At 41.5% G+C, this 20,621-nt stretch overlaps 1 protein-coding gene across 1 annotated transcript in view; it reads right to left on the reverse strand.

The window, feature by feature from the left end:
- Positions 1–791: 791 nt before the first annotated feature.
- The window catches only part of DEDD2 (death effector domain containing 2), a 26,847-nt gene continuing 7,017 nt past the window's right edge, over positions 792–20,621 (reverse strand). The window contains exons 2-5 of the mRNA XM_018554786.1: positions 16,637–17,173; positions 14,441–14,551; positions 13,669–13,794; positions 792–1,418 (exon numbers count right to left, since the gene is read on the reverse strand). Coding sequence (XP_018410288.1) covers positions 1,045–1,418; positions 13,669–13,794; positions 14,441–14,551; positions 16,637–17,087 — 1,062 coding nt within the window. The 5' untranslated portion in view covers positions 17,088–17,173 and the 3' untranslated portion in view covers positions 792–1,044. The remainder of the gene's footprint in view (positions 1,419–13,668; positions 13,795–14,440; positions 14,552–16,636; positions 17,174–20,621) is intronic.

Raw genomic sequence — 20,621 nt, forward strand, 5'->3', positions numbered from 1 at the left:
TTGCCTTCACACTGACTTGTATGGTGACACAAAACATATACAAGGGCCCCAAGTGTCCTTGTCACAGAGCAGAAGCCATTTTGGGGCTCACATATGCATATTTCATAAGAAAAAGTGTATTTTTGCTCTATGAACATTTATGAGGTCACAAGCTCCTAAAAAAAATCAGGGCAAACAGCTTAAACCCAAAAAAATGGCTGCCAAACGCATGTGACAGTGTTACCTGAATCTGAGCTCACCCGCTGCTTCTCAGTGATACAGCTGCAGCCATATCTAGTGTGATCAGTCCTGAACCCCCAACATGGGGGTGAGGCCACAAGTTAGCACCTGCACATTCCAGTTAGTACGGCTCCTATATGTACTAAGATGTCACAAAGGACAATAAATTTATACTTTCAATATATAGCCTGCACTCTAGTCCTCCTCCACCATAAATATTTGTATATATATTTTTTAAAACTTTTGTCAACTCAAAATTATAATCTTGCTTACAAAATACTTTCCAAGGAGCGTAGATGTAAAGAAAATGTATTCAAATAACTCAAACTCTTACCTCAACATCCCTGCGCATCTGTCTTGCTGACTTATCTAAAGTAAATGTATTTGACATTTATGCCCAAGACAGTGTCTTGATATCAAAAAGAAAGACGCAAGTCAGTCAGGGTCAGATTATGTGAAAGGGGCAATTAACCCTTTCCCATTAATTTTGAAACTGCTGTAGTCATCCTTCATACAGCACGTCTAATGGAAGGAATGTTTGCTTCTGGTACGCATTTACATGGCAAAAAATAAAAGCCAATTAATCTGCTGAAAAGCTTTTCACCCATTTACAAGGCTCTTCCCTACTAAGAAATTCAAGTAGCTTTCTACCCTTATGAAGAGCAGCATATCGGGGCTTCAAGTGAGGAAGAAAAAAAAAACCAAAACACTCGCTGAAACCCATCTGATAATGAATTAAATACTCTGAACTCCTGGTGGCAAGCAGGCACTGTTTACTACTTTTGTACTCCATCGAGCACATGAACTGTCTTTATTACGAGACCCTTAACTGGAATGCTGAGGAAGGTTCTCTAGCAGCAGCCTGCGACCTTCTTCATAATCGTCCTCATCTACATTTACAAGGAGTTGTATGGTTTCCTGTCCGACAGCTTCCTTTAGAGAGTCAGTAATAAAAACCCCCTTCAGAGCTTCGAGTAGGGATCCATTCATGTAATCTGTCCAGAAGGCATCCAAGTAGGAGAGTTCTGAGAATTTGATATCGCAGATGATTGAGCCAAGGTCCCTAGATTTCAGAACTGTGTTGGACTGGCTGAAGAGATCAAACTGCCTCTCCAGTGGATTCTGCTTCACAGACAGAACATTCTGGCTTAAAATGGATTCGTGCTGGCAGTACTCTGCTCGAACACGTAGTCGGATTCCTAGAAAGGAGGAAGAAGAGGGGAAATAGGGAAGACAAGGAAAAGAAACAAAGTTAATATGAAGAAACAGGACTTTTTATTCCAGAGTCATGCAACTATAACAACACTTACAAGTTGTTCTAATTCAACCTTCAAGATATGAAGGACCAGCAAAGCTATGAGCCTCTAGAGCATTGAACAACTCATTTAATTTGCAGAACCCAGCCAATATCATATTTGCATCATGGCTATCCTATATTAAACAGACTTATTCTGAAAATGTATTACAATACTAAAAAACACCCCATTTTTTTTAACCCATCATTAGTTTTTGCTATAACAAGTCTGCGGAACTCAGCAAATATGGTTGTAGAAATTGGCTTGAAAAGAAATAGCTGGATTTTCTTCTAACTTTAATGTGAGACGATAGTGGGGAAAGACTAGACAAAAACCAGAAAGGAACGTATATGTTGTACAAGAATGCACTGGTGGCTGGTTACATACGCTTATAAGTGAATATTTTCCTCTTAATTGTTCTCTTTTCTTGTTGAAGGTCAACCTGCAGAAGTATTTAACCGAGAGTGCAAAACAGAACATTTTGGTTTCGTTTACATCAAAACATCTCCCCGAATTGCGTAACCGTCGCAAAAGGGGGAGCCAGGAACTCAGAACAATATGGCGGCAAGTCTTTCTTTAAGTGACAGACCAGGGATTTTGTCAGATATTGACCCGGTTGCTTAGATAAATGGTGCAAGGATTATGCAACAATTCTTATTCACATGTCACACTCCCAAAAAACAATTACTACGTCCTCGGGGGTGAGGGGTTACATTGGGAAACAGAAGGCCATAAATGTCAATTTATATGAAGTTCATACACATCTCAGATACTGGCAATTACAGTCAAAGTCACTAACGCTGCCTTTAATGAAGCAGTATTAAGGTGTATCATACAACTTCAGGAGTGCACGGCACCAGAGATGTTATACTTGTAGGATGATATAGACATTGGATACCGATAAAAGGAACCCTTGCACCTTTACTAACACAATTTCAAAATCTTTGTTACAGAGGACATTCCACCAAGATCACTGGTCTTTTACATTTTGATTATGAAAACAAAATTCCTGAATTATATCATAACAAAAAAGTTATTTCATATTAATACTCGATACCTTTAATGTTTTTACGGAGCATCCATGTACCAACTACAAAAGCTCAGAGGTAAGATGCACTTATTTATGCGTAGCATTCATTTTAATTCTTATTTATAATTTGTCCTTTCTATTTAACCTTACTGGAGTTCAGGGGTCTTTACTGCTTGGAATACCCATTTGCAAGGTAACTGACTTCATGTTCATCTGCAGAAATCAGAAGATATTTCATCGTAGATGAAGACTTGGAACATGTAGTATTTAAAGTGACAATAAACTCAGGAGTTGAATCTTAAAAATGCATTCAGGTACCTTAACTATTAACATAACTGTACCTTATTTGTGTCTCACTCGGCTCATCAAATCATCTCTAAATTGGTGCTGACACTGTCCTTCCTTCTGGAGGGGGGCTACTTTTGTTCCCCATGGTCCCCGTGTGTGCTGTAAAGTAGTCACCGATCCAAGCTCAGTCACGCGATGGACTACAATCTTTCTTATTTAACTACTTTGTATTGAGATTGTAGTCCATCACTGGAATGAGCTTGGCGCGGTGACTACTTTACAACACACACAGGGATCATGGGCAACAAAAGTAGCCCCCCTTCAGAACGCGTCGGTGGTGGATCTGGCCACCGCTCGTTCAGCGTGTGACGTCACCGTCATGTGACACCATGTGCTCCGCCTCCAAGATAACGGTGTGCATCTACAATCTCAATACAAATGGGTAAACTAAACATGAGATTGTAGTCCATCCCAGGAGTGAGCTTGGAGCGGTGACTACTTTACAACACACACAGGGACCATGGGGAACCAAAGTAGCCACCCTCCAGGAGGTAGAACAGTGTCCGCACCAATTTAGAGATTTGAGGATCTACAGCTGAGTAATACACACATAAGATACATTTTTGTTAATAGACAAGGTACTTGAATGTATTTTTAGGATTTAACTCCTGAGTTTAGGGTCACTTTAAGCAGATATATACGATTTGTTTGCTTCTACAGAAAGAGGGAAATTGTAACACTGTTGTTGTGCATTAGTAGTCAATGTGGCATACAGGGACCACTTAATGCGTCTTTTTAGCACATCAGACATCTGTAATGTAGAAATGTCAAACAATTGTTACGTTTTCCACTATGAGGAGCTTCATCCTCTACTCAGAAAATACATAATGACTGTACTAGGGTTTTATTTTTTATCAGCTGATGTGCATTTCAGCAGGCAAACAAGACCTTTCATTGTAGTTTTAGTAATTCATTTACCTACAGATTATTTTTAGACCCACTAAACATGAAATGCTATTTGTTCATGGATGGAATTACATTTCAGAATGTAACAGTGAACTACAACTGAGGGTCCTGTTTATCAGGAGTATACAGAAAACATGGCAGAGTGGTCTAACTGGTTGTGATATTACTGCAAGTACAGTAATCAATGGCTTGGTCAGTACACAACAACCACAATGGTTGATGATGGGTGATGGATGCAAAGTACATATGCTGAAGAGCTACCTTGCAGATGCAGCACTGAAAACTCTACACTGTCTTTGTCCCCAGCAGTGCAGGTTTGTTTTTTGCTTTCACATGAAACAACTTTTCTTTTACTACATTTTTACTACAGAAATGAGAACACAAGTACATATTACATACCAAATCTTACAAATCAAGGAACAAAAACAGAGGTATACTGAAAGTAAGATCTGTTTGAACATTAACAAGACTTAACCGTTCTCTTGACTGCCTCTAGGTAGATATCTAGAACTGGTGACGTGAGGTATGAACACAAGTTTTTTGTGTAACAGAAAGTAGAAAATATCAGCAGACTGACGGTGGCAATGGTTCCAGCCACATTTACTTTGAATTCCACTCTACAACTCCTTAGGCCGGGTTCACACCTAAGTAGCACCGTTGTTGCGCGTTTGTACATGCCGGTTCTGCGTGCGGTTATTTGCGCGTACATAAAAGACGCGCATTTTGACTGGCAGCTCATGAAACCTTGCGGGCAATGGACGAATGCACATTTAAACATGCACAAAAAAGTACAATATGCTTCTGCCGCGTGTTTTCATTGAAGTCTATGGGGCAAACACGCACTTAACTGGTCAAATAACCTTTTCGGGCGTTTGACGTTCTCCTGCTGGCATTTTCCTGCTCAGGTGTGAACAAGGGCCATTGAAAATCATGGGATTTCTTGTGTTGGGCACTTAAAAGCGCTTTTCCCACTGCTCAATAATGCCTAGGTGTGAACCAGGCCTTAGTATGCATATTTTTCCCCAAACAGGAAGTTGCAATTAAAAAAAGGGCATTGGGGAATAGTATGTAGACAGTAACATTGTTTTATAGGTCTGTAGAGACATGTTGAGTGGAACCGCAGACAAGTGTAATGATTACAAGCTCTATCATGTTTTTTTGTCATGTCCACACTATAGAAATTTCTTCCACATCCAGTTATGTCCCTGCGACAGGAAGTGGGAGAAAACTCTACAAATGGAGATGAACTGCAATGAAAAAAAACGGACAAAAGGTGCAAACCCTTCCCCAATTGATGCAAGAGGCACACAAGGTTTTGGGTGCAATGCTACTTTACAGAACAATGCCATCCAACAATCCATTAACTCCTGGTGAGAGAATGGCTTCAAAAGATGGTTCCACTGCATCCTTTCAACAGCTGCCATACATGCTGCATACAGACAGGAGTCCTAGCTCAGATCCTAGACCTTTCCTCTGATATGGATGGAGAAATTAGGTGGAATTATGTCTAAAGAGATGAGCCCGTATAGGGTCAGTGTGATCTATCCCAGTAAATCCGAATTCTCCTGAACGTGTCCATCCAGATTAAACAAAGGATGGATAAATGGCAACAGAAACTACAAATCCGCACACACATTCAGAAGAATATAGAAATAAAATCAGGCCAGAATGGATCAAAGTCACCCGATTTACAGAATCACTCTATCATCTCTCTATACTGCAAGCTGAATGGTGGCTGCTAAAATCAAACACAGGTAGAAAATCTTTCAGCTAGAAACACAAAAAATTAACAGGATAACAAGGCACGTGCTTTAAAGTGACACTAAAAACTAAGGAGTTAAATCTTCAAAATGCATTCAAGTATCTTAACTATTAAAAAAAATGTATCTTGTGCATCACTCGGCTGTAGACCCTCAAATCATCTCTGAATTGGTGCTGACACTGTCCTTCCTTCTGGAGGGTGGCTACTTTGGTTCCCCATGGTCCTTGTGTGTGTTGTAAAGTAGTCACCGCTCCAAGCTTACTCATGATGAACTACAATCTCAGGTTTAGTTTACGAATTTGTATTGAGGTTGAAGTCCATCATGGGAGTGAGCTTCGAGTGGTGACCACTTTTCAACACACACAGGGACCATGTGGAACAAAAAGTAGTCACCCTCCAGAAGGAAGGACAGTGTCAGCACCAATTCAGAGATGATTTGAGCATCTACAGCTGAGTGATACACAAATAAGACACATTTTTAATAGTTCAGGTACTTGAATCCATTTTAGAATTTAACTCCAGAGTTTAGTGTCGCTTCAAAACATCAAATTTTAGCAAATAATGACGTTTCTGTAGTGTTCTGTAAAGAGAACAAAGCACAACAGTGCTTATGCAAGAATCTAAACATTCAGTCTTACTCTTAATTTATGAAAGATTTATATTTGTCCCCCTGATTTAGCCCAACCAGGTGCCTGACTCTTATAGCATAACTGCACAGTTATCCTCTTGGCCCTCGTTTCCAGCCCAAGATATATATTCACCTGAATCAGACAGCTACCAGGGACCTTCAGAGCCTCTCCTGGCCCTATAGAGATCTATGGGGAGTGCACAGGCACTGCCAGTAGAATAAAGATATTTTCCAGAGGCTCTGAAGAAACCTGCAGCCATTGCCTCCGATTCAAGCAAACGCACATGTGGGGGGTTTCATTAACTTAGGGAAAGTATGTAAAAAGGATAATTGTACTTGTTCTGAAAGCACACACACAATATACAGAGACTGGGAGAACTTGTGGGAGGTCAGGCAGTTGACAGGGGAGTAGACTTCAAGTGACTCGGCCAGAAGAGTCACGACACAGGCCAAGTAAATATAGCCAAGAGCGCAAAAATAAATCTTTCATGAGAAGGTAAAACTTGAGATTGAATATTCAGATACACACATTAGTCCCACGGTAAGTGGTTACCTTCAAGATTTGACTTCTTGCCACACAGTCACCAGCCTTTGTATTGCCAAAGCACTTGTGCCAGTGCAATGATATACCCTTGTGCAATACTTGAGAACTTTATTTTGTACTTTGCAGAAAAGGTTTTGCTCTTTATTAAACCACATTAAAAACAGCAGGAAAGGCCAATACATTGAACTTTAGAACTTAACACAATGAGCGTCAATGATAAGGCAGTTAACATATCTGACGAGTGGAGCAACTTGTATAGTACAGTGGAGGCTGAAGCAGGAACAAGCTTGTACTTTTTGCTCCCATGTTTACCATTGAGTTGCAGTGCCAGGCTGTCAGAGCAGCTTTTTAAGGGGTTTTTCCATTGGCGGTCTTAACTGTGAACCGAGAGAGACAGGTTGAGCTTTTTCACAAAAACACAGAACATTTCTTTTCTAAGTAGCAAGATATTCACGTTCACAACAAAAAGGACTTTTTTCAAATTCTATTTATATAAAATATTCTTCTTAAAAATGCAAAAAATCTGGCTAATCTGAGAATTTTTTTTTTTTTTAAAAACAACAACTTTGCATTGCAGCAGATATCAGAAGATAAAAGAGATCTGCCTTCAAACAGTCTTGTCATTAACGGTCATTTTTAACATATTTGAGAATCCTGAACAGTACTTAAAGGGCTTCACCAACAGCAAGACAATAGTGTCTCACAGCTGTTTCTTCAACATGAAAAAAAAGCATCCTTAAAATTGAACAGATTAATATATGTTTAGCTTATTTTTTAAAGTTTATACCGACAAAAACAAAATGTTGCTGCCAGTGAAATTATCGATCCTATAAATAAAAAATCTGTTATCCTTCAAGCCCCGTTCACATTGAGCGATTTATCGCGCGGTAATTCCCGCGATATCGCGCTCCAATGCATTTCAATGGGGCAAAGGGTCCTGCTGTCGCGGGTCGTGTGTCGCTACAGCAGGACCCTTTTTGGAGCGGATTTAGCCGCGATTCAAGCTTGCTCAATGCAAGCTTGAACGCGATATCGCGCGGCAAATCTCGCGATGTCGCGCAATATGCAAATCGCGCAATTTGCATATCGCGCAGTAGGAACGGGGCTTTAAGCAGATACAAAAGGACCTCTTATTTCTGGTATCCGCAGTACACAGAAACAAATGGTACTCTATGGTATATGCAGTAAACAGCAGGCAGATATACGAACATTTTATTAATTAATCTCACCAATATATATTTCAGCCTTTCTAAGCTGAACTCTCAAGAGGATCAAATCATCAGCTGCAGTAAAAAAAAAGAAAAAGTCTGCACAAGCTCAAACACTATCTAACTAGTTCACAGAAGGCATACATTTTCCACATTTACCTTTTATTATGGTACGCTTGTACTTTTGAAGGGTAGAGTGCATGATCATTTCCTTAACAGAGAGATCTGCTCTCTCTTAAGCATCAACCTTTGCTCAGTAAACCTGGAATTTAAATTTTAGAGAAAGTCGACTGAACAGAACAGCAACACAACACCATGACATTTCAGAGGATACGTCTAAGAGGAGTGCTTCAACGTAAAAAAAAAAAAAAAAGGGGGACACAAAACACCTCACATGGTCACATACATTTAAAACTTGTGCACTTCTAATAAAGCACACATCAACTTGCAGAACAAACCATTTTTGGGGTGGGAGGGGGTCACTTTGGCTTAGTGTTGAAATAACAGGGGAGAGAACCGGTTCTATTAAATGTCCAAAGCTTCCAAAACAAACACTGTGGACATGTTTTTGGTACATATTTAAAGTGTACGTAAACCCAAGATATAGTTTTACTATGTTTGGCATTATGCCCAACTAGATCCAGTTTTTGTAAGCACATTTTTGTTAATCTGTAGCAAGGTTTATTACTTGGAGTTCCTGCTAGCAATTCCTGTTGTATGCTGAGAAGGCTAAAGCTGCATTGCAGGAATCCCCGAACACACATACAACAAGCACTATAATGAATGCAGCCTGGGCCACTGCCTTGCAATTAGCAGCAGCATCATCAGCTTGCCATGTAAGCTACTTTTGTTGGTCATTGGGCTGTCTACCAGGTAGGTAATGGCCATCTGAAGGAGCTTGCAAGGGAGGCTGACAATACTATAAAAGTGCATGTTGTTAATGGCAGGATCGCCAGGTAAGGGACTTTGTAACATTCACAAAAATCTATTTATATAAGCAAACTCTATACAGGAAGACATGATGCAAAACATACTGAAAACCACATCTTGGGATTCTGTACACTTTAATAGTGTTTTACAACATTTTACAACGTGCCATTATATGAAGAAAGGCAGAGATGATATGCCTCATGTATTTGAAAACCTTCTCAAGACCGTCGGTATGCTGGGCCACTGTTATGATAATAGTGGGGGAATTGTAAAATGTTGTCACACTATAAATGTCACAAATTTAAAACACAATGGGGGAAATGTATCAAAACTGGAGCAGACAGAATCTGGAACAGTTGCCCATGGCAACCAATCAGCTTCTCTCTTCAGTTTGTCTAGCTGAGATTTGAAAATGAAAGTTAGAAGCTGATCGGTTGCCATGCACAGCTGCTCCCGATTTTCTATGCTCCAGTTTTGATACATTCCCCTCAACGTAAAAGCTTACCCTCACACCCCTCCTGTTTTAAATTTTTTAACACACCCCTTCAAAAGGAAGTTGCGTGTGCTTCCAATGAGTCATTCTTAGGAGACTACAAACCATCTGCCAGAATTTTTATGAATGGGCAAAAAAAAAACTGCATCTCAGAATGTGAACCTACAGCAGAAATCTGAATACAGCCCATTTAAAGAAATGTAATAGAAAGCTGTACTGAGGGAAATATAGGGGAGCTGCCGTTGTTGACCACCTTAAAAAACAACTCCAAGCAAAACTTTTATGAACTCTTGCAGTTGGGCTACTCCCGCACCGCAAGTGTTAACCGCCCACTGATTAGAACCAAGACAAAAACAAACAGTTAACCCTTGCAGTGCAGGAATAACCCCACTGCAAAGCTTAATAAAAGCTTGGCGTAGGGTTCTTCATTAAATATTAGCTGGCTCTGTCTTTAGGGCACGTTCACGCCAATTCCAGTACGTTCATGCATGGTTAGCTGCTGGAATACACTGGATCACAAGCTGTCCGGCTCCCCATGTTCTGGGGCAATCCCTTTTAGATTGCAAGCCCTCAGGGGCAGGGCCCTCCTTACAATCTTGTCTTGAATTGTATTGTTATTGTAAATAGAACGCACTGGAATTGGTGTGAACAAGCCCTTAACCCTTTCTGCATCACCGACCTGGAATAATTATGCAAATTAGAAAATCTGAATAAAGTTAGAATTCCAGGTCAGCGTCTCAGAATTTATTAAAGCCCCTGGATAAGCATAACAAGGCCACAGAAAAGCGGAGGGGAGAATCTTTATTGGCTAAGCTTTCAATATAAAAACACAGCGCACCACTTTAAAAACGTTTGAAAGTAAAAGTTCTGCCTAAAAAGCAGAACAGACTGCCGTTATCTGTGCCTCTAGCCAGCGTCCCCCAACAAACCTGATGGCAGGCGCTATCAGGCAAGACTTTTTACTTTCAAAAGTACAACATAGTTGTTGATAGGCTTATTGGTTAACTTAACACAAACTGAGTATGTTTACTTTTGTATGGTTGCTGGCTAGCTGGAACCACAGACTGGCTAGTTGGGGATTGAAGTGGTAAGATATCTCCACATGACCAATACATCCGTTAATGAATGGTGGGTGCCGTTGGTGCAGAATAATCAATTGAAGAATACAGCTATGAGAGCAATGACTTTGTTAAGGCTGCAAAACCTCACCACTCGAACCTCCAAGGCTAATAAGCAGCTGGGGATTCCAAAATACCAGAGCCAAGGCAAAATAAATATATCAGTTCTCTAGAACCTCTAGAAGAACTTCAACATTCATTATCAATCAAGACAGGTTGTTACGACTAAATAAACTACAGGAAATCCTCAAAACTTATCTATATACCCAACTCATATGCACAGTTACTACCCCGGCATGATATTTTTATTGTTCCTTTAGCAAAGAATGTTCTATTGTGATCTTTAGAGACCGGTCTCTTTGAAAGCACAGGGATACCCATACGACGTTCAAATGACCTAGGAAAGTGTTTTTTCAAAGAGGTCAGGCTATGTAACATGCAATGGAACGGTCCAGCTCTGTAGAACTCTACATAATACTGACTTGCGTCACTGACAGACAGGTTCGCCAAACTCTGCATGTCCATACCCATATGCCAGTGACGAATCGTTAAAGAAAAGGAAAAGCACAACACTGAAGAGTTGAAAGGTCTTACTGTTTCGTCCAGGTACCACAGGTGTGGAGATTTGATTTATGTATTTACTACTTTAATTAGTAAATTTCTTCTTATGCACTCATTTCCTGCAAGTGTCAAAATGTGAGAGATGTTGGAGCACAGACAGATTAGACAAGACATTTTTCAGGCACCTTCTAGGGAAAGATGTGGAATGGATAGCTAACAGACTTTCATGTGGTAATGAAAAAAAGCCGTAAGGCCCATTTAATGGTTGAAACAAAAGGATTAGTAGTTTTTAAAGAAGGCCTTTTTTTTCAGGTTACAACAACACAGCAGCAAGATACCGGGAACAATGTTTACGTGTCTGAAATGCCCTAGCGGCTGGGTCTGGGGGTCAATGTGGCACATTGCCATTAGGGCTTGTTCACACCATGTCCAGACCAGATCTGGAGCAGATCTAACGCAGTGAGGTGCATTTTTGCTGCTTTTTTTTAGCTTAAAATGGGCTTTCAGGTGCAGTCCAGTGTGTCTGCATACAATTAATACATTCTCATGCGTTCCAGACCAGAGAAAATGAGAGAAGCAGTACAGGAAGCCCCGGGTTACAAACCAGATAGGGACTGTAGGTTCGTTCTTAATTTGAATTTGTATGCAAGTTGGAACAGGTAAATTTTTTAGGTGTAACTTCAGCCAAAAATGTTTTTTTTCGTTTTGGATAGAATAGGGAAGGGTTATTTGTTTTGCCGTCTGTGCCCCTGTTCAGAACCAGCACTTGTATCAAATTTGTTTTTCAGCATTGTAACAGGCAAACCAGTAGACAAGGAAGACAAATAAAAGTGTTCAGTACATACAGGGTTATGACAGGGGTAATGACAGTCAGAGCCAACTTCCTGTTCAGTACCAGAAACTGAAGAGGCGGGGCACTCACCAACGACTTCCTGCAGGAAGTACAGTACAGTACTACAATCCAGACCCACTACTCGTCTTGCGATCGTCGACACGAGCACCGTTACTAGTGGAACGCTGCGTGCTACAGTGGCTGCAATCTTGGACCTTGGTTCGTAAGTACGGGTTGTACGTAAGTCGGGCGTTCGTAAGTTGGGGATTGCCTGATTTTTTTTTTTTCTGGACTGGAACAGACTGCGCTAGTGTGAACAGAGCCCAGAAATACCATAGGGATGCTTTTTTGGTTCAGGAACAAACTGTTCTGGTCTGGACACGGTGTGAACAAACTCCTAATCATGTAAAGCTTCAAATACCAAGTCATGTCCATCCAAGTTCTGAAAATGTTAAGTGAGAGAAGATCCAGTCTACTTGGACAGCAGATACTGATTGGAGAAGAGTTAAGTATTTTGTTTAAATTTGTCATGCTTCAAAATGTGATAAGCTGTATTGGTAATACAAAGTAATCCATCTCAAAATGTAGTGAAGCGCCTAATATTTGCGTTTTCACTTAAAGATCTTAGGGCTCAGTCACACTAGATGCAGTGCGTTCCGGCCCGATTTTGTCCGGACCGCACTGCCTTGCATTGCGGCAGGCTCACTTTTTAGTGGGGTAGGAGGGGGCGTGGTGGGCCATTCAAGTGAATGGGGCCGTATCCACGCCCTCCAGCCGCACAGGATCGCAAGGCACATTGTGCCTGCGGTCTGATCCTGTGTGATCAAAATGCTACAAGCACTATTTTGATCGCACTGCACAGGACGGGACCGACGGCACAATGTGCCTTGCGATCCCGTGCGGCGGATCGCATTGCGGCCAGAGGGCGTGGCTACGGCGCCATTAATTTGAATGGCCCGCCACGCCCTCTCCTACCACACTAAAAAGTGAGCCGGTCGCAATGCGAGGCAGTGCGTTCCGGCCAAAATCGGGCCAGAACGCGCTGCATCTAGTGTGACTGAGCCCTTAATGCTAAGACACTCAGCAACACAAGTTGCAAAGTAACAATCTTTTTTTCTTCCCTTTAATGCCCATTAACCGAATAATGAGCAAATTTTGCAATCGTAATAAGAAGCTGTTTTTGGAAAGTCAGGCTTGATGCTGTGTTTCTCCCAGTTTAGACCCATACAAACAGAAGGCAGCAGAGCAGTGTAGTAGGGCGACTGCACACAGCTTTAGAAAAAAGTGTGAGGGGCCGAGCACCGGAGGACCATGAAAAAACTTTCCCTGGCAACACGCTGGAGTGCAGACATGCTATCCAGTTAGTGGAGATTGCGGATTAGCAACTTTAGGTAAACAATGCAGTGTTGCTCTCCATAGGGCCGCGCAATAATAGTTTTTATTGCACTCAACCATGCAGTGGCAGCTAACCCAAATGTCATTTTGGAAGTATAGAGATTAATTCAAGGTCCGAGAAGCTAGCATTTGTTTGCAGCGGGGGATGAGAGGTTAGCAGGCAGACACCAGGGCATTTTTACTTCACAAAATTAACCTGAGTGATCGAAAGTGCCTAAATCACAGCCAGGCCTAAAACAGCACTTCCATTGCGGCTTGCTGTGACATCCTGCAGGACTACACATGTAAACTCTTCCCATTAGGGTCATGAGTTACTGTATACTATGAGTGATGTTAATCTCTCACAGGGAGAGTTCAGCAAGCCGATGAACACACAAAGCAATTTCTGGGCATACTCACCACATGTGACTTTGTTCTGGGTGGGCTCTGCCTGTTCGGGAGCACTGCTCACTTTGCTCTTTTTTGGTTTTTGGCAGCGACCCCGCCTTACATTTGCTGATCGTTTTCTCTTCTTAGGAGTAGAACCTGTAATAGAGCCAGCATATTAAATTCAGATAAATACAAGACTGACGTGCTGTGCTTTTAGTTTACCCTCATGTCACTAAATCAAGCAATTCCATTAATGCTCATTTCTCCAGGAACACTACACATATACAAATATGACGCATAATATGCTCAACCCCTCATATTTAGTAAAATAAATACCCATCACTTTCTACAATAGTGAGCCATACCCAATTTTATTATAAATATAAATACACAGGTCAAAATTTCAAGTCCTGAGTTACTCGCCACCAGTTGCCCACCAAGCCCCTACCCTGCCCTGGCCTTATCTCCGCCCCTAAACACACCCTCTTAAATAATCTTATAAATTACACTGTTAGATGTTTTATGCAAAAGTTACAAAAATAAATATTAACAACTTATACATTATAAATCACTCCGTTTTCGACCAGGAGCTCAGTGAAGAGCAGCGGCTGACAGAACAGAGAGCCCAGCAGGAGCAGCTGCTCCCACTAGTCATGTACCGACTCAAGCCTAACTGAATTTCCACTCGCCAAGTGCGAGCGGAAATTTTGAGGTATGTATGCATGCATGCATGCATGCATGCATGCATGCATGTATGTATCTCACAACACAAACAGTCAAATATTCTACAGATATAGGCTACCTGTTTCCCAGTTCTCTTCATTGGATTGTGATGCAGTTGGATTAAGACATCCGTCCACTTGTTTTTTTGAGTCCATAACTGAAGGCCCGTAGGTATACCTTTCAGGGGATACTGGAGATGAAAAATAAAAACACATGATGTGACAGCTGGTAGCCAAAAAAACTTCTGCACTTTCAAATAAAACGTTGTAATTTATAAAACTAAAAGACAAAAAAAAAATAAAACTACCAAAACAATCTGAAACAACTCTAAGGGCCCCAGTGCGTTCCAGCCTGATTCGGTGCCATAATGCACTGGATCACATCCAGACCAGCTCACTTTGTTTTGGGGAGGGAGGGGGTGTGGTGGTGCATGCATTTATTCGACAGCACCGGAATGCAATGCAGGCATTATCGTGCCACATGTTCCAGTGCGGGCGATCGCACTGCGGCCGGAGGGCTTGGCCGCGGAGCCATTGACTTCAATGCACTACCACGCCCCCAAACTGAGCCAGCCGGTATGCAATCCAGCACCGAATCGGGCCAGAACGCACTGGGGCTGGTGTGAACTAGCCCTTAGCTCAACTTGTTTATTGCCAACAATGAACATTAAAACAAGTTGATATCTAGGCAACACATGATAGCCATTATGACCATTTAAGTGCCCCGCTGCTTTAAGGCCTTCAGCTTGTATATGAATTGTGTACAGCAAGCTTAAGGCCTGGTTCACACCTGGGCATTTTGTAGTGCGTTCCTACGCTCTGCAAAACGCTCAAACACCGAAATCCCATTATTTCCTATGGGTATGGTACACACATGGGAGTATTACAGGCCGTATGAACACGCTACAAAACGCCCTACGCCCAAAGAAGTACAGGAGCGTTTGTTGCGCATATCCATTGGGATACAGCCAGGTAGCAAATCGCGATAAAAACACGACACGAAACGCGCGACAAACGCGCATATTCGATACGCCTAGGTGTGAACCCAGCCTTAACAATTGGGCAACACTTTCAGCAAGCTTTATTGATGCCTTTAAAAGCATATTTAGAGCCTAAATGGAGTGTTGCTGCGACTTTAAACAAGCTGCTAATGAGCTTCGGGAAGTCTTTTCACCACATGAAAGCTAGCAGCTTTCTCAAAGTGACAGTCAAAACTATCATGAAGACCTTTTTATAAATCCCCAAAATGGACTTAAAGTTTGCTTTAAGGGCTTCAAAAGCCTGCTGAAAGGTTTGCTAATACCGCGCTACACACACTGCCCTTTTCTGTAATGAAGCTGATCTGTACAAAGCCCAACACTGATGCACCGAGAATTTCCTAACTATTTTACAAGCGTTGCGCTGTGCAAACTGTTGTCACTATATAAATCCTGTATAATAATAATAATAATAATAATAGCGATGTAACTATAAATTTAGAAAACGGGGATTATTGTAGATTGATTGTTATGAGCTAGTCCACCCTGTACACTACAACTAGATTGGGTGCTCAGACTCAATCCAGGCTGGCACATGGATTGTTCACTAGCAGAATAAGATCTGTGACAACTGAACCATCATAAAACTACAATGAGCAATATTAGACCAGCATTACTCCCAGACAAAATGCTTACATGCTTGCTATTCTAGGATTTAAAAAAAAAAAGGATATTTGTAGCCTAGACTCTAGATGGATAGAAGATTTGCCACAATAAATTTCTGTTTCACCGCTTAACAGTCATAAGCCTCACAGGCAGAAGAGCATTGTGTTCAGATGGTACAGTACTTGAACAGTAGATTACACTAACTTGAATATCCCCCCCACCACAAATGTAAACCTCCTAGTGTAAAAAAAAGGCAAGTTTTCGTCTGCAATTCCACACACAGTCTACATTTCCTTCTGCTCAAATATCTAACCTCTGCAGGCTGACTCATGCAGGGTTTAAAGGAAGGTTTCATAGCCCAAAAAGGCGCAGTATGCACCACAGCCATATTGGATTTGGAAGTAAACCTTTCAAAGTGAATAGGCCCTGGAGCAGAAAACCTTTTTTTTTTTTTTTTTAACACAATAAAGTTGGGTTGTGGCTTTTGTGGGTTGAGTGCAATAGGCGATATTTCGTTGTTTGTATAAACGTAACTTGAATATACAGAAATAGCCTTGTATGATATTTTAGATACAGATTTAGGTCAATTTAAATTAAAAGAAGATGGTGACGGCGCTGAGAACATGTTCTTACCCGGGCGACGTTTTCTCAAAGAGACGTATGGAAGGAGATCATGCCGTGTTAACACTCTTAGTAGCTGCAGTAGATGTCTAAAGTTGCCCTCTTCACAATACCCCCTTCTCTCCAATTCAAAGAGCAGATCAATGCCATTTTTAGGCTTTTGAATCTCAGAGAATTCCAAATCATTGCCGGGCTTAGGGTGCCAGTTCCATTTCTTCCAGGCAGACAGTAAGGCACTGCTGGGCATTTCACCAGCTTCTTCTACTGTCCAGATGCTTGGGTCCAGGGGGTGAGTGAACGAGTAGGATTCATTCAACAGAAAAGACAGGGCATTAACATCGCTCTCCGTTAACTGGGAACCGATTACATGAAACAACTGGTATAAGGAAAACATGCCATAGTATTCCAGGCATTCTTCTTCCTCCCAAGGTAGAGCAAGCACTGAATTCACAATGTCAGCCATCGTGATAAGGATTTAAACTCTAGTTGTTCAGCAGGTCAGGGTAGAAGAACAATTCAATGTAGAATAGTCTTTTCCCAATACAGAATCTGAAATAAGACATAATAGTTATTAGCATTTTTTTTATTAAAGCAAGATCTCAAAACAAAATGATACGATCAAACACTATCCCAATAATCTAAAATAAATATGAGGACTCTAGCTGCCTGTGTAACACTTTAGTTATGGTCATTTGTGAGAAAGCGGAGGCACACAATACTGCACAACAATCCCACCAATGGAGTTTCCAAGTCCCTGGTGCCCAACTTGCAGCCCGCTAGTCGCATATGGCTTTTTGGTACCTTTTGCGGTCCTTGGACCCCAGCAGCCTATTTGTAAAGGGGGTAATAGTGGCGATCTCTACTAGCCTCATGGAACATGTTCCTAGTATCTCACTGTCTTTTGCAGCATTCAAACTCCAACAAACTTGTATTATGTCCACAGTTTCTGGCCATCATTTTCTCTAGCAAATCTGCAGTCTCTGCAAAACAATTGTTTTTTACGAGCCCCAGCAGTGACAACCATTGGTCAGCTGCTTAAAAAAAACAAAAAAAAAAAACAAAAACACACCACCGTTTAAAAAGGGTTAATACTTACCTGCGTCTTCGCCGCACGCTCCCGTCCAAACATCTGAAGAGTCTCGGGCATCCGCAAAGGAACTTGGGGCGGGCGCATGCGCACTTCAGATGTTCGGCTGGGAGACGAGGAGAGACACAAGGTAAGTCTGTGGAGCGGCGTGCACCCGCACAGACACTGTGGGACATGAGAGAAGAGGACAGAGGAGTCAGCGCTGGAGATCGGAGACCCGCACCCAGTGCTGGAGGGACAGCTGAAAAGGACAGGAAAGAAGATGATCGAATCAAAATACATAATTTATGGTAAGTCCCTACAGCAGGATTGGGAAGGGGGGAACAAATTTGACTTTAATGTCACTTTAATGGAAACCATCAATTACCTGATGAGAGATATATATATATATATAATCAACTGCAAAATTTTGCATACATACAGCCAGCTTAAGGAGGTGCATACAATCACTATGATGGCAAAATAGTTAATGCAAAATGCTGTACTTGGCAATAAGATTCTTTGGGAGAATGTTATTATTTTGAGCTAGAGCGATAAAAACCACACGTGTTTACTCAAACTGCTTAAAAAAAGTATTAGCGCTCCTCTGGTGTACCTTTGGAATACACACTGAGATTTAATAAGATAGCTTTCTTGCCAACTGCTGCATGGGGCCCTTTTTTCTGAAGCACCAGAAACCTGCCGAGATTTACTAGCACAATGCTGTGAATGGAATGTCTAATGATCAATAAACCAGGAGTAATCCCTTCCATAAGCCACTCATTAATCACTTCTGACTTCATTACCCCACAGGCGAATCATATATTCCCCATCCTGACAAAAGTGCTTTAATAAGGACATGGGATATATGGCTCATTTTCATCAATCTATAAATATACAACAAGTGTTAATTCAACCCAGCTCTGATCAATGCGGTTTATACAACTGTTAATATCAATCCAATACCCTGGTGTGTCTTCTCCGAACAGATAAAGCACAGAGAGTTTCACCCACAGGTCCAATAGTAAGAGATCCCAAGACTACATGCAGTCATAGAATTTTCTCAAACCACAATGAACCCTGCTGTATGGAAAGATGAAGACTTTTCCAGGACACAGGAAATAAAATGCAAGTCTTTACAACAAGTGGTGCAAATTATTTTACAGTGGTGTGTGTGTGTGTGTGTGTGTGTGTATATATATCTTGAAAAAAAACCACAACAAAAACAAAAAACCACTCTTGACAATAGATCACAAAAAGCAGGTAACTAGAAAACACCAATGTTTCCAAATATACACTTATTATTGACACTGCCTAAAATTTGTCAACGTAGGGATTAATAAACAAGACCGCCTAGGGATGAAGGTCAAACAACTGCAAACTGAGGCAGACAGCTGATAAGACAAAAAAAAAGTATATTGGCAGCAAGTGCCCAGAGGGTGTGTAGGATCAATGGAAGCTTTTGTGCAAAAAAAAAAAGCAACAGGATGTGTAATCTCCGCTGCATATAAAGAACCACTTCACTCAAATCAGGAAGCTATTACTAAACGGCAGAAATGCCATGGCACAAAGTTGACAAACCGATGTTCTCATGAAAGCTCCACAAGCCAACTTACAAGTTTAAGGTTGTGCACAGGTTGGTGAGTGGGGGACAGAAAAGGCGTTTTTACCTTAGAGAACTATGAGGTGAGTGCTTTTCACTCACCTCATAGTTCTAGCCGACCTGTGGACAATGAGACTGTCACAGGTCGGCTAAGTAGATCGGGAGGTGAGCGAACACATTCCGGCGTTCGCTCACCTCTCGATCCTGTCACGGCACTCTGTATTCCCTCCCCGCTCCGATCCGCCAGCGATGACTGGCGGAACGGACGGGGAGGGGTACAGCTGGCTTTGCCTGTAGATAGGCAGAGCCAGTTGTCAGTCACGCAGCTGGGCGGATCTCAGCACAATTGTCAGGATCCGCTTCAGCTGCAGCGTCTCAGTATATACTTCCAAGTGCATAATGTGTAAACCACATAAGGTTAAAGTGTATGTCCAACAAAAACCTTTTTTCTTAAGTGTTGGAAGAGTGGGGAAGGGTGGGGATGGGTCAGATACCCCGACAGGATTATAAGCTATCCGGGACTTCAGTAGAAGCTCTTCACTGACAGCAACAACTGCAGTAATGAACCTGTAGTTGCCATTTGCCCTAAATACAAAATGATTCCCAATTATTTGAATTCATATAGTGCTACCATATTCCGCGGCTCTTTACAGAAATCTCCATTCACATTAGTCATTTACCCAAAAGAGCTAACAATCTAATGTTGGCAGAACTCGTAGCGCCTGGCAGATCTCAAATGTGCCAGCAGAATTTCAGTCAATTTCTAACTTGTAAGGAACAAACTGAAAGAACCAACAACCATCATTAACCACCACAAGCTAGAAATAAAGGATAATAATACGTATTATTCCACAGCAGCGTGGAGAGGAGAGTACACACTCAGCTGTCACCTTTCAGGGTCTTATTTCAAGGTGAAACAATCATCATTAACCCCTCGGGCTCATACTGAGAGACTCAACACTGATTATTACCCCCACACTCACTGTAATTCTTACTCTACAGTCAATGGAAACTGGCAGCAGCGGTGATTACCAAGGCTGGGGAGTTATGTCTGGGGCAGTGCTACTTTTACAAATACCTGCAACTACAGCTTAAATTAATTCTCTTGTCTCCTGAACTGGCTGTGTATAAATGATTTAGCATTAACGAGAGCCTCTGCAAAGTGTAAACTTTTAGACAATTCCAAAATGCTTATGTAATGTCTCAAAAATAACAAAATACTCAAATCTGATACACTGCTAGCAAAAATTACAAAACAAAACCCCCCTCCTTGGTTCCTATGAGGGTTCCTTTTAAAAGGTCCCATCCACCCAAGCGTGATATTTAGT

The sequence above is a fragment of the Nanorana parkeri genome, unplaced genomic scaffold (genome assembly GCF_000935625.1).
Source record: "Nanorana parkeri isolate BGI_ZX_2015 unplaced genomic scaffold, ASM93562v1 scaffold173, whole genome shotgun sequence".
In the NCBI taxonomy this organism is placed as follows: domain Eukaryota; kingdom Metazoa; phylum Chordata; class Amphibia; order Anura; family Dicroglossidae; genus Nanorana; species Nanorana parkeri.